Genomic DNA, 18,151 nt, shown 5'->3' with positions numbered 1-18,151 from the left:
TAACTCAAACCATAAAAATGGACCTAGATCAGGTTACACAGCACAAACACATTTTTCATGCTCGTGTCCATGACTGTGTCTGAATCTCCATTAAAAAGATCAGAATGCTAACTCACTCTCTATATGCAAGAGAAATGTCATTCAGTAACTTACAATCAGTGCTTGGAAAAAGTGCCTTGGTCAGAGAAATTCAAGGAGACACATACCATCCCACATTGAATTCCACATGGGCATCAAAGAGAGCGACTACTGGTGCTGTGGCTGCTCTCCATCCACTCACTCGGGACCGGATCAGCCCCTCCTGCTTGGTGTGTCGGACAACCTTGATGAAGCCAGGCTTGTGGGCATTCACTTCATCAACATACTTCTGCAGTTTCTCCTTGAGTTCTTCTGTAGAAAGGAAAGAATTAGGTGTTAACAAGAAGTATCAGCTCGACAAGATGCAAAACCCTGTTATTTCAGAAAAACGGGAGTAGTTTTCACACAACTACTGAGAATTCTCAAAGAGTATAAAGGGGAGGCAAACAAAACGTAGAAGGACCATAAATTATATAGTAATAAAAAAATTTCAGATGTAACTATTTAGCCTATATGACTGGCATCAGAATCTTGGCACTGTTTAACACTAGCACACCACAAAATAGAGTGCCATAGCTACATAAGTGCATAGTATATTACTGTAACAACAAACAAGATAACTATCTTATATTTCCAGAAAAAAATATGCCCAAATTGTCCATGAACTTTCTCTACTGATATTTCAAGAAAAAAAAGAAAAAAATTAATTATTTTTCCTCTTTCCATTTTTCTTCTTGAACTTTGACAACCCTTTTCTGTCTCTACTAAAAAGTTCCATGACTTATGCTCTTTTCTCAGCAGAACAAAGACTAGTAAAATTAATAAATTAATAAATTAATAAAAATTTATTAATTACAATATAATAACTTTTAAACCAACAGCTATTATATCTCTGGTTTAAAGACCACTGCCTGAGAAAATACAATATGTGCAGCTGAAATATGCTATTCACTGTTTTTATTAACTGAAAACACTCTTCACTACTATTCTTTATTAGCATTGCTATGTTCTATTCATGTTATGGTACCACTCAGAACTCCCTTGGTGCCATTAAGTTCCCTTTCTTCCAAATCTCTCCACAAATCAAGGAATGTCTTTGCTGTGATGCAGAATAATGCTCCTGCAGCCACAATGCTAAACTGGGTATCATCAAATCTGCATTAAAAGCTCAGTGCTGTCTAGTCCTTTCTGTGAAATATTGAGCAAGCCACTTAACTTCTCCATAATCAATTCCCCATCTGCAAAATAGGATCACCACACTTACTTCTTCATTTTCAGTCTATTTAGGCTTGAAGCCCTATAGAACAGCAGTTTTACTTTTTTTCTGCATTTGGCCTAAAGCCCTGGGGCACTGAGCAGAGGGGAGGCTGTATCAGACAAGGGATGGCATCAGAGTCCAGCAGAGGAAGGAGCAGCACCCCTGTAGTCAGTGGTGTGCGGTGGGGAAGTACAACTTCTGTCATGTTGGCTGTCCCAAATTGCTTCCCAATAAAATACAACCCAGTTTTTCTTTTAAACCTAAGCAATGAGACTTTCTCTTCTGTTTATTGTGCAATTTGCTCTTAGCTACACACCAGGGGACATCTCTGCACTGATCCCAGGTAGCTTCTCAAAGGATCAGCCAACCACTCTGGGAACTGGTCACCTCAGACAGATCTGGACAAGGTGCACACTAGAATGGTTAATGCAATAAAAAATTAAAAGCAAGCACACTTTGTTAGGCACGTTAAATGTTCATTCTTGGAAAGAAGGTGGACAGAGCTGTTTCACAAGGGGTCATCTAACCTAAGACTGTTACAACCCCTATGAACTTAGTGACCTACTTCTCTAGGACATGGAGGAAATGACAAGATGCTCAAGTACAAAAACTCCTTAAATTGATCCCTCTTTGTAGACAATCTCAGGCAGCCTCCAGGTGTGATGCCTGTGCAGCTGGTTCCACAGGCATTGCAGGACTGTGCATGCCACATACCTTTGTGTAAATGAACTCTGCATGGAAGTGAGAGAATACCAAAGAAAAGTGCTGATACTTACAGGTTTTCATAAAAACAAGAATTAAAAAAGATAGTCTGCTGACCATATCCATCACAGTACTTTAAAATGAGGTTATATTTTAGGAATTTATTGGATATATTCCTAGAATTTCACAGATTATACTGCCAACAGCTATTTAATTTGTTTGTCTATGACTGCATTGCTTGGAATAAACAACATGAGCCACACACACATAGCATGGAACACTATTCTACTCTGTATTAGATTTGCTGCTTATTGATCAATACACTTTTTCTCCTTTATAAAGTCAGAAAAACATACTCATTTCTATCATACTTGTGCCAAGCCACATGTTCCTATTGTTCATTCCCTAACATACAGACATTTGTAGCAAGCACAAAACTATCAAACCAACCACTAGCTAACAGCACTTTAAATTCAAAAGAAGACATTTATGTTACTGAAATTGTGCCCATCTAAAAATAGAGCAAAACAGTTCTCTATTCCCAAAATGTAACATTGTGGAGGGTGAATATCAAAACATGAAGATCGAAGCTTTGTTCTTGGTGTGAGTGGCTGTATATAGCTTTGCAATACCAGGAAGCTTTATTTGCCACAACAATGCAGCAGCACCACTGAGTATAAGATGTATGAAAGGAAAGCAGGTTCCAATCAAGGACTTGAAAATCAGTAGCCTTGATAGAGTCATTGTTCTCTCAATCACTTTGTTTCAGTAAGTGGGCTATTCTTACTCCTGTCACATACTTTTCCTAATGTGGACTGACTTTATAAGCTTGAGTAAACACAAAATAATTTTCATAGCTAGGCGTAGTACGGAAACAGGTGGAAATGGAACAGAAACCAAATCTTGGCTTGCCACCAGCATGACCTCAGTGTACATTACAGCCGTGACATTTACTGGGCAGTACACACTTCCAATTTTCTGGTCACACTGCAGCTTTTTGCAAACTAAGTGAATGGCCTGAGCAGGTCTCAGAGGAACCTTGCATGTTTACCCATGGTCAGTCAGTATGGAGGAATCTTCTCCTGGACTTCAGTATCAGCCTCATGGGGTGGAGGAAAGTGCTGCATTTTACCTAATTTTCAACCCTGGCCCACAAGCAGTGCCTTATTCTGTAGCATGTCCACAGGAGACAGAGCAGTATTTTGCAGTCAGGCACTTTCTGGCCTTTGTTATTTAAAACAGATCAGCCTTGCTTTGCAAAGGCAGAGTGCTGAGCAGAGCATTATGTGCACCCTTTGTCTTACAACACCCACTGGGCACACTCTCCCAGAAGAAAAGATAGGGCTACTAAAAAAAATGTATCATTTTCACTCAGCCATAGGACAGAGCAGACATGTAAATGAAGCTTAAAAAGTCACTATTTTGGGAAGAACTTTAAAGATGGCCTAGCAAAATACTTGAGTCAGGTTTTTTCATGCATTCCACATCTTCCTGACTTTTACATGAGAAATCTGAGTTCAGCTGTATTTGACAGCTTTAGAGCACCCTGCCCAACTGGCCTGAATGACGGGACTTTCCCCTCAGAATTAATCATGCACTTTGTGATGGCACTGATGGTCATCAGCAATATCATTTTAACACATGTTCTGCTTTTTTCCACTTCAAGATTGTTTGCCTGAATAATAAACAGTCTTTTTCATTAATTATTGTGCTTCACTGCTTTATGCCACCATGGGGAGAAGAAAGAGAATAAGCAAATGTGTCATCTTCAATACACTGTTGATTCAGTGTCTTATTATAGAAACAAACAGGCTTATAAAGATAGATGCATTTGCCTTTCAGCACAGAATCTCTCATATAAGGACTCAATTTGACTATGCTGAATGAGAATCTGCAATTGGAGTGAGAGAGCAGCCATATATGGAATGGGAAAATGGTGCCGATCTGGCACTCGGAAATGTTGCACTCTACCACCTGTCTCTATGTGGTACAGATGTCTGGAGAGCACAGCACAACTCTCCTCACAAATGTAGAAAACATAATTAACGTGCCATAATTATGTTTAATATTAACATAATTAAGTTCAAACACTCTAAGAGGTTGTTTGTTTGCTTTTCACAAATCCACAAAGATTTTGTTTGTCAAGTTTCCCTACTCAGCATGACAAAGCAGCGCTAAAGACTTCGTGCAACTTTGCCTTCTCAGGAAGCACAGAAGCAGAGCAGGATACAGCAAGAAGTATAAGGAGTCAGAAGGCTTCAGACATCCCACAGCTACAGAGATTGTACATGAAGGGATCATTTAGCTGATGCAATCCCTTCACAAACCATCTTCCTTTCAGGATATGGTCTGAGGAAATGGTAGCTTGAGAGATGCCCTGGCAATGCAACTGCTCTTCTTGCAACACTGCAGCTTCCTTGGCCTGTGTGGTCAGACCCAGCTCAGAGAGGTGACCTAGACCACAGTCCTGCCTCCTCTTTGAAAGCTGGAGGTTTTGCAGCAGGGCATATGATATGCAAAAGATTTCTCAGATATGCCCCAGGGAGCTCCTCGAGAGGAAAACCATCTGTCGATGGTATGTAGGTGAGGATCATGATCTTCATCCAGCCTCAACCCAAAGTGCCTGTTTTTTGTAAGCCTCTATTCTCCCTAAATTGAGAAGTTATCAGGCTTGATGTTCAGTGATATAAGGTGTCTTAGCCCCTTTCACCAGTGTCCTACAGCAGCTGTGGATTTGTCCTCAGACTTCAAACTTTACAGTTATTGATACAGTGTTGTCATAAATAACAAATTACTGCCTCACAGTCATAGAGGAGCTTAGAGAACAACCAACAAAGTCTCACTTTCGGTAACTTTCATGCTTTAATGTACTCCCACACTGAGTTCTTAAATGAGTCCTCACATCTCTCAGAACAATTACATTTATGAAGCCCCACACTTATCCTTTGCTGAGACAGATGCATTTTACTGAGTTTTTAAAACTCTTCTTAGCTGTAAGTTTGCCAACAGAGCTAAAATAACAAACAAATAAATAAATAAAAGCTGTCTCACAACAATGCATTTCCTAAAGCTTGAAAGTCCCTGCTGACGCTGGCACAGCAGAATGTATGTTGGATGTTACTGCCATCTCTGCAAACCTTGTGCTTTTACCTTTAGGGAAAAAATTATTTTCATGTCAAAGGCCCAGGAATTACCATGTCTCTCTTTAACCTTAGCACTTGGCACAAACATGGCTTCTTTTACTGCACAGGGAATTACTTTTCAATACAGAATGGGGTTTAACTTAACAATTAGCCTGCCTTGTGCCAGAAATTGTGGATTGACACATTATATGAAAGGGACAAAATCCTGTCAATTCATTATATTTATGCTTTAGCTCTGCGTGTTCACTGAGCTGCCTAGAAGACACACTCTGGTCCCCAGGTAAAGAAAAGTGCTGGATATTTTCTTAAATCATAAAGGGCACTTTTAAAGGCAAATCATTAGAGCAGCTGCAAGAATACAGTGGAGCTAATTCCTGGTTTTGGAGCCAAGAGACCACTGGTCAGCTTGCTTCTGGCAAGGTTCCCAGAGCCTTCCTGGACACCCTGAGCAGCAGGTCAGAACAGGATCTCCTGCCCTGCACAAAGGCAAAGCGGCCACCTGGCAGAGCACGAGAAGTCAGTTCACCATGAGGGCTGCTGCTGCCATACTGGGAACATCTGTCTCATCAGATACATCTTGCTTCTGCATGAAAGACCAGTAAACTGGCAAAAGGACAAAATTCACATGAGCCAATTAATTAATTTTAAACCGAGATTTTTCCATCTTCTTTACCTGAATTTTTTTGTGGCTCAAAGTCTTTGGAGCAGAAAAAAGCTGCTTTTCCATTCTTCCAGTAACAATTTTACAGCCTTTAGAAAAACAGAATGTATTAACATAGCCAACTTACTTTCTGGCAAAGAAAGCCTGTTATAACAGGTTTGCTGCAAAACCTCTCCTCTCTTCCCTCTCACTTCCTCTGTAGGCAACCAACCTGAATTCATGTACTAACTTGAATTCATGGCAGCAGCTAGGCATGTAAGAGAACCTGTGTGCTGCACTTTATCTAATAGGGTTCTACACTGGATTATGTCACTTATTTCATATGCAGCTCAGTGCTTCATCGTTTTTATTTTCCTTACCTCTGGTCCCTTATCTTTCATGCTCAAGTGATCACCTCTCATCTCTGTAGCAGGAGCAGATAATTCCAAATGGAAAATATTTATAACCAGATAGAGGCATGTCATTTGTAATGCACATGTGTATAGAGAGTGTTTGCAACAGAGGGTAACAATGCACAAGCAGATAAGGAGGGCTTGCTGTGCACACGTATTTAATAACCTCATGTTATCTGGTAATAGATAAACCACCCAAGGGAAATTACTAACGTGATGCAAGGGATTGATCTGGACAGACCTCAAAAACAGAAAAGCAGTATAGCCCTTCTCCTCCATTACCATACCTAACTTGTAGTGTTGACAGAGATGCATAATCTAATCTCAGAAGTTCAGGCTCTCCACATGTAAAGCCAGAGAAAGTAATGAACTTTCACAGTCACAACCTTTGCATTCAGCAAGCCAAAATCTCAGCTGCTGTCAAACCTCCTCAAGTCTATTTAGATAAATGAGGCCTACAACAATTCATTCCAGCTCACATCTTGGACTACAAGCCAAGGATTTCTCTACTTGAGCACATGAACTGCACCCTTCTCCCACAATAAAGGCAGGAAAGAAAAAAAATACATTTCCCCTCTCAGCCCTACACATGCACACACTCTTTCAAATGCCCAAAAGAATCTAGTACAGAAGAGTAGGAAGCACACACGCTGCTTTCAAAGGGGTTGATGGGGCTGCTTTGGTCCATTCTCTGGTCCTTCACAAACATCATGTCTATGCATAAAGAGCTTAGGTGGACATTTCACTGAATCCTCTTGTAAGGTCCTGGAATCTAAGACACAGAAACAACATACCAGCAAATAATTCCACTTCAACAGCAATCAGTAAACTCACACAGCTCCCTACACAAACCAAGCTTTACATAAGATACATAAGTGATCTGTGCTGGCAACTATTCCTTGAACCATCTAACAGACACGTTCACTACTTGGGTTCATTCTGTTTTTTTTCTAAATGATGCATAGTTCCAATCCCAGCCATGCAAATAGGACTCCACCCTCCAGATCATTAGGTCCTACCTAGAAATATTGCTGCATCTTAATAAATTCCAACAGTATGGAAACTCTGATACTCTGGCAGGTGAACGCTATGTTACAGAGGAGGGGGATACTGAAGAAAGAAATATTACATATGTTATTTTTTGTTAATAACTGTTCTCTTGAAGTAATGTCTTTATTATCAGGGCCGTAAATCTCTTTTATTTCCCTTCTATTATTTATTGAGTACTGTTCAAAGACAGTACTCAACTCCTGTTCTAAGCACAGCCCATGTGCTAGCAGCTGAGTCTCACAACACTTTGCAAGACAGAGAGAGAAACTGAGATGCCAGATGAATCTGCAAGGTCACACCAGAAGTTACAAAAGGGGAGTCAAAAACCTGGATCTCCCAGATCCCGGGGCTGCATATTAACACTGCACGATTTCCCTAAGGCTGTGGTTCTGCAGCTGGAGCCACAGCCCATATGGAGCCCTGAGAACTCTGTGCAGATGCAAGAGCTCATCCACATCACTGTGTCGGGATTAAGAGGCAGCAGATATCCAGAGATCTTGCTAATGTCAACAGAAATGCATAGCAACAAAGGAATTGAACACTGCCTTTCCATTCCACTAACAGCAGGAGAGACTCACATGCTTATCTCTCAGTACAGAGTAGAGCTTACTAAAGGTAAGTGTTAACATTAAGAGAGGAAAAGAAAACAAATTTGCTCTCAGGTGAACATTCCTTCCAGCTCTTTAATGCAGCAAGGCAGGACTAATAAAAAAAAGAAAAAAAGGCACAAAATGTCTTTTCTTAGATCGCCAGGTAGGTGTGACATGTTTATACCAGTGAACATGCAAACATGAGATAAATGTGGAATAGACACTTTCCAAACACTGCCAAACAGTTGCCAACAGCCACGCAAGCAGCAGAGGTACAGAAGCTGCTACGTATTTCTTCATGGTAATGCTAATCCTGCCAACAGAAGGGTGTTTAAATTTCAAAATACCTTTAAACAGAGACCTGTAATTATATAAATTTAATTATTCTTCTCAATGTACAGATCGTTGGATGCTTGAATTAATCTCAGCAGGAACACTATTCCACTCCAGTTTATAGTGTGTGACTGCTTCCTGTTTAGGGACTGTTATTGGATAGATCATGGCTACAATAATGTGATCACAACAAAGGTTAAATCTGGTCAGAAACAAGCACTATCACTGAAATCAGATATTCATATCACAGCTGATGCAAGAACGACTTCTGATGTTTATCTGGATACAATATTTTAGAAAGGGGCCATGAAGTGAGAAGCATACAAGCACCAAGACTGTGCATTAGAGCTGACACAGTGATAGAATACACTGCTGAAATAACCTTGGCCAAAATTCTGAGTCCATAATTTCATTTCTTCGTGTTCCTGGATTCGTCTGTAAAACGACCTTTAAATGTTAAAGAGGAGTGCCTGAGAAATGCGTTCTAGTCCCAGTTGGATAGCAGCTGTTTCCAGTAATCCAAGAGGCACCTTTTTTTTTTTTTTTTAATGTACAATATTTTCTTCTAATCTATTTCTTGGACATGTACGGAACAGAAAAATCACTATTCAGAAAAAGAAACCAAATGCCTGAACAGAGCCAGATCAGACTGTATAGATCAAGAAAAACACAATCTAAAGAGCACATTAGAAATCTCTGTATTTCTATAACCATAAGATGCAGTAAGCTGCTCACTGTACTGTAAACTTGATAAATAATCATGACTCCAAGAAACAGTGTGGCAGTTCATGGTATGATAACAGATTCATACAGGAAAAGAAACTGCCAATTAAATCACAATAGTCCAAGTGTAACTACTTTATTTCTGGAGTGGATTCAGAGGAAATTAGTCACATAAGTTACATTAAAAATGGAATATGCAAATATGCAGTTAGAACTGTATGAAACAGAGCTGCTAATATTCCTCTCTGAATCAAACCTCTCTCTAACAGCTGAGAACAGGACTGTAAAAGGAAGAGGAAACAGAAAGCAACCACAGAATACTGGTTTGAGAGGGACCTCTGCAATCCAATCCTTAACTCAAAGCAGGTCCAAGTAAACAATATGACATAATATTCACTATTAAATAGTTATTTAAAAGAATGACAGAGAGTATTAAAAGCCAGGTTTTGGGTTCAATAAGTAGGACTTAGCCTTGCATGCCACATTAATTTTTATTAAAATCTTACTTTATATCAGAAATTATAATCTAACATTGTATTTGCTGCACAGAATTACTTCTTTGGGAGCAAACCAATATCTAGCACGCACAAAATCTGATGATACTATGAAAGTCTCCTCGAGAGTCAGGACAGCAATAACAGTATTTCATGACGCTTTTTCTTTTGTTTTGTTTTTGTGGTTGTTTTTTCGGTTGTTTTTTGGTTTTTTTAACCTTGTCCAAACGTAGAGTTACCAGCTATTTTGAATGAATGACTCTTACTCTACCTGACAATTCTTACACATCAGACACAAAATTTTCTGTCCGTATTCCAGGTCAGAAAGATTGATTTCTTGACTAGCTGTGATGATGTTGTGTGTGTCCTGTGATCTTGTCCTTTCAAAGGTGGGTTGCCCCTCACAAAAGAATTCAATCCACCACAGCAATAGCAATACAGCATCCAGGACACCAAGGAGAAATACAGCTTGCCTGGGCAGGAGGGTTCTTTTCAACAGATGGGATTAGTTCACAAAAAGGACTTTTTTTTTATATCAGCAGTGCCGCAGTCACACAAGATGTTTCTCAGAAGAAAAATAAAAGCAAATTATACCAATATGAGCAATTTTTTGTTCATTATTCTAATGGCTAACATATCGCTGGCAGTGAAAAGAAGAGTAGATAGTTAATACCCCTTGCAAATAAAAATTTTACATGGTGAAATAATGTTATCACTGAAGTCAATGAGAACTTTTCAGTAAATGCTGTGTGCACTTCCACTACAACCCTGTGAGGAATGTCACCTCACTGACCACTGCCAAGTTCATTTGGGAGGAGCTGGTAGGTATCTACTGTGCTATTTATGTCATGGGTTTTCATGCCATTTGAATAACTTTGAAGTTACAGCTCCTCATTTTTGAAACTGCTAAAAGTATGGACAAAATCCAAATAGTTTTTACTCCTGTAAAGCCCTCATTCAAATCAGAAATTATTTGGCCTGAATACCATAAGAGCTGCAGGATTTGTTTCCATCTAAAGATAGAAACTGCTTTTTTGGAAGAATCAACTATGAACATTTTCAAATTAAAGCAACAAATTCTGGCTTGCTTCTTTCCCAGAATATTTGCTTACTCCCTAGGAGTAACACAGTATTGGGACTGTGCCACTTGGTAGCTGTGGAAAATCTCTAAATCCAGCACACACGATCTCCAACTGCTTATTATAGTGCTCTATCATCCACTGCTTCCTAAAAATCCCTAACTCCAAGTCTTAAGAGAATGCAACACCATAGAATTTGTATCCTTAGATTAAATATATTAGCATGCAACAAGCAATTCCAAGCCTTTCATCAGCTATTATAGAAAATTTCTCTGTAGGCATCTCATCACAATCAATCCATTAGTTTTAAAGAAATGTTTGGGAGTTTTAAAGAAATGTTTGGGAGTTAATTGTTATATTACAATTGCTGTTCATGCCCTTCAGGAAAAAAAAACCCAAAGGTGAGGGATTAAAAATAATCCAATCAGTAACTTGAAACTAAAATTCATCATACCTTTTCAATTCACAATACAGGAACAGTACTGCTACTAGCCTCCTATTGCAGTCTGGGAGGGATTTGGTTAAATCCTGCTTAATTAGGAGTATGTTATTTTAAAACTAAAGTATGTTAATGTGGCTATTAGTATGCCTCCCAGCAGGGTGGAAACCTTGTTTGCATAAAACATGAACACAGAAGAACATACACCAGCCTTGCCTTTCCTGCTCCCTAGAAACAACTGGCAATAGTGTCAATATTTTTTTTTACAATATAAGCAGAGCTGGTTGGGGCCGGCTGAGAAACCCAGAAGGAAACACGCAGCAGTTCCTGACCTGCTGCCGGGGATTCCACAGGTAGCAGCTCCTCTCTCTGAGTCTGTCAGGCACCAACACCTGGCACTGCTGAGGGCAGCAGCTCCCGAGATGCTGAGGGCAAGGGGCACAGAAAATGGACTGAACTCAAAAACACAACCTGGGCACTGAAATGTCTTACATCTCGGGAGATTTCCCTAAAGAAAAATTCCACAGGTGAAGACAATCCCTAAACTTGACAAAAACCATTTAAATATTTTTTTTTCATTGAGTATTAAGCAAACAACAGTCCAGAACAATATTCTTGAATTACAGTTTCTCATACCAATATTTAGGTATATTACACCAGCTTTGATTGACATTTTTGTTGTGGTAGAATTTACAATAATTTCAGTTTGTTTCCTTTCTTGTTATTTTTTTTGTCATTTAATTTTAGCTCTTTACTTCAAAATTTACCTTCTGAAACAACACTTTAACACCTGTGGTCAAAGCAGAGAGACTCTTGGGATCCACCAGTCACTGCCAATTAAGGGCAACTCAGGATCTGTCAAACTGATTGTTCATGTGGAAAACCACACACATGGGCACTTGTATCCAGGTCTTTCCCTACCACATTTTTCATATTAGCTTCATTTTCTCAATAAATGCAGCAAATTTAAATGACTTCATTAAGAGCTCCCAGCATAATTTTTACTGACATTATTTTTATACACATTATACTTCTGAATCCTGACATTTACGTAAAATATTGCCTGGGAATTTTAAGGTCTTTTACAGGATTAAGTACTGTCTGTATCTCATTTAGCTAGCCATGATGCAGTCTGTGGTACTGCTAACCTACTAGACTCCATTTATTGCAGAGATTCAAAGGCTTGAAATTACTACCTCCTATCCAATTCTTCCAGCATCCCGTTTGACCTTTCAATGAACAATGATTTTGCACAGATATAGGCTAATTTCCTTGGACTAGATTTTCATTTGCAATAATTTGCAATTTGATTTGCAGTATATCCACATTTTTCAGAATAGTTACTGCCTGACTTCTCAGATTTAAACCTTTTAGCATCTTCAAAAGATGTGCTTCCTGCACAGCTAAATTTGTAATGAAATTCCATGATTAAATTCTCTCCTTCTATGAGCATTAAATTTCTACCTTTTCTGCATACTGCAATATATATGGCATTGAAGACCACTTGACAACTTCAGACTGCGTAATGATCTCATTTTCCTGTATGGAATTCATCTTGGCTAACCTTTGAGGGTTTATACAGCTATATTCTTATTATTATGCCGCAGCAGGAGATTGCTCCAGAAGGTAGTAGACTCTGGGTTATAATTAATATCCAAATCTTTAAAATCCTGAGCAGCATTTATTCCATAGTAATTTTGGTGATCTTTCCAAAGCTCAAAAAGCCTCATACATGGGTGTCTCAGAAAGCTGAATAGCAAGAAGCTACTTGAGACATGTGAGTCTTTCATCTCCAAGGCCCTCACATCACTTTGTAAATCTGCCCTGATATAAGTTACAAGTGAGTAAATTGTACTCCACATAGCAAACATGGCTGTCCTACGTATGTTAAGTGGCCTAAACAGACTGCAAGTAACACAAGAAGCTTCTGTGGTGTTTTGTGAGTCAGCCTAAGAAATGTATATGAAGGTCACACAGCCAGCCAGCCTCGTGCATTTTCCGAAATTCTTGCTCTCTGTCACTAACGCTGCAGATGTCAATTATAGGCACCACGCCACACTGAAAGAAGGCAAGACAGATCAAAATAACATGGACATTTTTGGTCCTGAGACTGCCACCTCAGCCATGATATGAACCAGCAGGTTACATTTCATTTGACCAAACCAAAGAAGATGCTGCCTTGATGTTCGCTGCCCTACTACCACCAGCTAAATGCTGCTTCAATTTATAAAGCACTGAAAATGTCCATACAACAACACACATACTTACTAAAATTAGGGTATAATTACACCTCATTTATCACCATACAAATCTTTGCCTTTGGACAGCAAAGTGTCCCAGCTTTATACAGTCCTTGACCACCTGTATTCTGCACAACATTTCCACCTAAGAGGTGTATACACTTGTCAGAAGAGCTACTTGCAAAGTTGTTCTCAAAGGATCTGGCAGGGTTTGCTACCAGGCCTACAGCAGCAGCTCATGTTAAGAACTTGAAGCACATGCTGCAATTCCAATTCGGGAACTCAAATGAGGAAAATAAAACTCCAGCAAATGCCATAAACATAGGAAGACAAAATACCTGAAAAGGCAAACAAAAAGTGGTCACAGTTCAAATACTACCAATTGGAGACTACTCAATGTTCCTGTCCACAGACAAATCAGGGTGATTAAAACACAGAGCGACAGTAGGTTTCATAACATCTCTCTGAAAATCATGGCACGTGTTTTGTGTTTTTTATTACCATCCAGAGGAATAAACCTCCCAAACCTACAGCAAAAGCAAATAACTTTCCGAAAAGCAAAAAGACCACAAATTCCTAGCAAGAAGTTACTCTCAGTTTTTTTGCTAAGTTGCACTTGAAAGCTTATGTCAGAGTTCCTTTTCTTATTTGCTGTGTGAGTGAAGTTTCTCTGTAGCTAAAAAGTAAACACTGTGGGTGTTAATTGGAAGCATTTGTGAAAACTAATTAAAATCGCTGCGCTGAAATCGTGCTTCAGAAAAGGTTTTTTGTATCAAATCCTAGCAAAGATTTGTTCTTCTTGTACATGCTTTGTTTAATCCCTTCAGGTAGATAAACAACATATCAGTCGTATTTTAGCAAAGAGAGGGAGTAAATCTAAAGACATTAATTAGGGACCTTGGTACAAGTTATCACTGGATAAAACTCAAACAAAGGGATGTGTATCCTTCCAGTTCTAAACCATAGCACCACTGCTTCCATGTGATCATTCCCTAATGAACTAGACTCCTCCATCCTTCTGATCTCATCAGGACTACCCATCCCTAATGATGTGATATGCACTAGCACTCACAAATCCCTCTGAAACCAGCTGGCAACAAATGCATGTAAAATTTATGAGAAGTTGGATGAGCTGTCTTCATTTCCTCTTGTCTGTATCCACATGTAACATCTACATTTATTAAACGATGCCTTATTTTTCTCCACCCATGTGCTGCTTTGATTTCGAAACTTATTTTGTCCCATTGGTTTGATTTGCACTGTAATGAAGAAAATCAGCAGGAGTACCAGGGCATACCACTGAAAGGCTCTTCACTAAAATCCTGTCATTCTCTTCGCTAAAATCCAGTCACTTCTTTCTCTTCATAAACACTTTGTATTTCACTACTACATGGTCCATCACCATTAAAACCTCTCTGTTTGAAAGCCTAAAATATCCACTACATAGTGTAATCAAGTACATATGGCTGGGATTTACCACTCAGCAAATAAAGACTCATTCCATAAGGACAGGTGGCATCCCAGGACACATCTGAGTTCACAGCACATGGAGCTGTGGGGATGTACCACCTCCAGGTCTGGGAACAGCTAAGTTCATTTATTTGTGAGACTGAGCCTACAGTACAGGATTGGGATGAAAGTTTGTAGATATTTAATGTTTAAGGTGTCAGTGACATAGAAATGGTCTTTCCAGTATAAGTCCATCCTGCAGGTTTTCACTGCATATCCCTTGGAAGACTGTACTCCATCAAGGCATGTTTTAGAGCTCTAGCAGAGAGCCCTGTAATACCAGAGGAAAGCACCTGTCAGCTATGTTCTTCTGCCTGAAATGGTGAACAAATATTTAGCTATCCTGGACCTAGGCCATGCAGCAAACCTTACAGATAAAGGCTGAGGACTTAGATCTACTTCAAATCGTTAAAAAAACCACAAGCAGAGATGGGATGGGATGCTGCATACAGGGTACCACAGCTCTGTGGTTGAACAAACACACTGTCATGCTCTGGACCAGTTGCAGCTCCCTGAGCCAGCACCCCACCTGCCACACACTGCAGCTCCCCAGCCATGGGACTGACCCCATTTGGGACTGTGGCTGGGCACACCCTTCAGCTTGACTTCACCTACCCAGGCCCTGGGACACGGTGTAAAACCACCTGAGCTGGCTCATGCACAGTTATCTCAGGTCTGGTGTCTTGCAAGTGCAGTAAAACTTTTAATTTTCCACACCAATAGGGCACTCTTAAAATACTACTAACTATTCTCTTTGAATCTGTATTTTTAATAACCACAATGTTTTAGTCATATGAGACACTGCTCTGGAGCTCTATCCTTTTAATTGTTGAAGAGAAGGTACTTTTACAACTCCTTAACATCTGGCCATCAGAAATACTTCTATGAATTAAGATGACAAGAACAGCTTTAGTGAGAACTATTCAGCATCTGAATTAAACAAATACAGTCAGTGAGGCTCAGCTGGGCACATAAATCAAAAGCCATTATGTCCACATGCAAAAATGCAGCCCAATTTTTTTTATGCTTTAACTTTGTATTTCTGGCTTAAATTTGCAGTCATTTTAAATCTTTTTTATTAGCGTAACAAAGCTATTACTGACGTTGGAGAATTTGAAACCTAACTGGGCATAGTCTTGGGCAACTTTTTCCAGCTGACCCAGCTTTGAGCAGGAGGGTGGGACTAGAAGGTCTTCAGAGGTCACTTCTTTCCTTGGCTGCGCTGTGATTCTGTGGTAGAGCTCACATCTGCCTCGGAGGGGATGCATTAATTTCTTTTGGTGCACACCTATCTTGTGATAAAATAAGCAAGCAGACATAGAACAAATTGCAACGCTGAATAGAAGGTCTGAGAGCCACACAGGAACTGGGATGTATGTGATTCAGCCCTTGAAGGTTTCTGTGAGCTTGCAACATCCAGTCCTAACGTTACCAAATCTGATTTTAATAATAATAATTTTTCAATTTCATCGATAAAATAAAGCCCTGCCAAGAAACAAAGCATAATGTTTCTGACACTGTAGGGTCATGGCTTTTGAAATAGGTGTCTGAAGCTTGACTCCTAAGCCCTTGCTTAGGTCACTGAATAGAAGTTTTCTGATTTTTACAGGTCTGCAGAGACTAGACACTACAACATTCAGCTGAATGAACAGGGTCACCAGTAGTGAGATAATGGGACTGAGACTGTGGCACTAATGTTTATGAAACTCTGCGCATCAGTGACTAAGCAAAATTATAAAACCCTTCCACTTTAAAGCTATCTACATCAGTTAATAAATACCAATCAAGCTGAAGTTGTTCCGTGTCACAAGTCTTCCAAGAGCAACAGTTTGCTAAAGAAATTGAGCTTTGCAATTACTTGCTTGCAGATGGTAAATGGGAAAGTATTAATGTGAAGGAATATGGTGATCTTACGCACCATAGGCTGTTATGCAAAGAACAAGCTGTGAAGTTTTCTCTGTGTATTCTCCATACATAATTCAAACGGATTGCAGAGCCTGACTGACTGGTTTTCTTTCAGAGATATCCATGCAAAAGACTCAAAAAAAATTTAATAATGTGGATGCAGTCAATGGTTACCAACTACTGTGAATATTACAACATGAGAGATACTAAAGATATCTCTAGTGCTGCTTATTGGCACAGGAACATTCACAGGACTTTTAAGGGCTTTCAGAAGATCTAATTTTTCCATATTTGTCTAAGCCTCACAAAATGTTGAGGTCAGAAATTATTTACAGTAGAATAAAAATAAACCCACCACATACAGAGAGAACTTTCTGCTACCGGCTGCAACTCTTCCACCTTCCCTTCAACAGGAAGAACAGCTCCTCAAATATTTTTATGATGGGTCAGACACTAACAGGTTTCTTTGAATATGAAATCCCTGCCCTAAAAATCCACACGCTGACTAATCAATGAGTGTTTATGAATTTCACCTTAGTGCTCTTCTGTTAAAAAGACCAAAAATAGTTTGAAAATAGATTATCAAAGATTGCTGCACTGAGTGGACTTCGAGAGATCTTCTGGTCCTTCTTCTTGCCCCAACACAGAGAGAACTAAGTTCCAGTTAATCCTGACAGAAGCTCGTCTTGTATCTTTTTAGGTTCACTCAGCAAATATCCAACACTCTTTATAGATGCAAATGAAGCACAAATTGAAGACAAATATATTAACAGTACACCTAAGTCTGTTGCTTGGCACAGTTAAAAAGCACAACACCTCACATTAAGTGTAGATATGTGCATTTGAAACCATAAAAATAACTTGCTTCAGACTTACTACTTACAAGAACCATGAGCCATAAAACAAAAGAATGGACATAAAAAATCTAAAACTCTTTCTGCAACTCTCCAATGACAAGAATATTTTTATCTCATAACTCTGAAGACTGAGATGTACCCTTGAGTAACAAGCCCCTTTGAACATTCATAAATATTAACATATTTATGATGGAAAATTCATTGTAGCAACTTTGCTTTTAGAGTTGGTATTTCAGGATCACCCGTGGATAGGGGAAATGGAATGACAGATAGCACTATCTCCCATCACCAAGCTGGAAGTGTATCCTCCCAGGAGCAATGCTGAATAGTCACACCAGCAGCCTGTGGGGGGATGATAGCTTGAACAATTTGGCAAGAGGGATGGCTGGCTCTAAACCCTACACAGTCATCAGTAACACTTAAAAAACAGCTTTTATACAGAACACGGAAAAACTGTCCAAATTTGCTCACTGCCAAATCACTTGAACACAACTAAAAAAAAAAAAGCAAAGAACTAGTTGGAGAAAAAGCACTTCAAATGCTAAATTGCAGCAGGAATACAGGGAAGGTGTTAAGATATGAAGGTATCAATTTCAATAAAAGATGGGAAAAATCATTTAAGACTTAAAAGCTAAACCAGAAAAACATCAAATATATCAAATCTCACCAAGGATATAAATGATTCAGGGAAAGCTATT

At 39.3% G+C, this 18,151-nt stretch overlaps 1 protein-coding gene across 5 annotated transcripts in view; it reads right to left on the bottom strand.

Moving 5' to 3' along the window:
• GALNT18 (polypeptide N-acetylgalactosaminyltransferase 18) overlaps window positions 1–18,151 on the bottom strand; it is a 227,185-nt gene that overhangs the window by 77,683 nt on the left and 131,351 nt on the right. For all 5 annotated transcript variants that reach the window (XM_064657305.1, XM_064657302.1, XM_064657301.1 and 2 more), the window contains one exon: window positions 207–390. In XM_064657305.1, the coding sequence (XP_064513375.1) occupies window positions 207–390 (184 nt within the window). The remainder of the gene's footprint in view (window positions 1–206; window positions 391–18,151) is intronic.

Source organism: Pseudopipra pipra, chromosome 6 (genome assembly GCF_036250125.1).
Source record: "Pseudopipra pipra isolate bDixPip1 chromosome 6, bDixPip1.hap1, whole genome shotgun sequence".
Taxonomy (NCBI): Eukaryota; Metazoa; Chordata; class Aves; order Passeriformes; family Pipridae; genus Pseudopipra; species Pseudopipra pipra.
The sequence above is the reverse complement of the archived record's forward strand: the minus strand, read 5'-3'. Positions and strand labels throughout refer to the sequence as shown.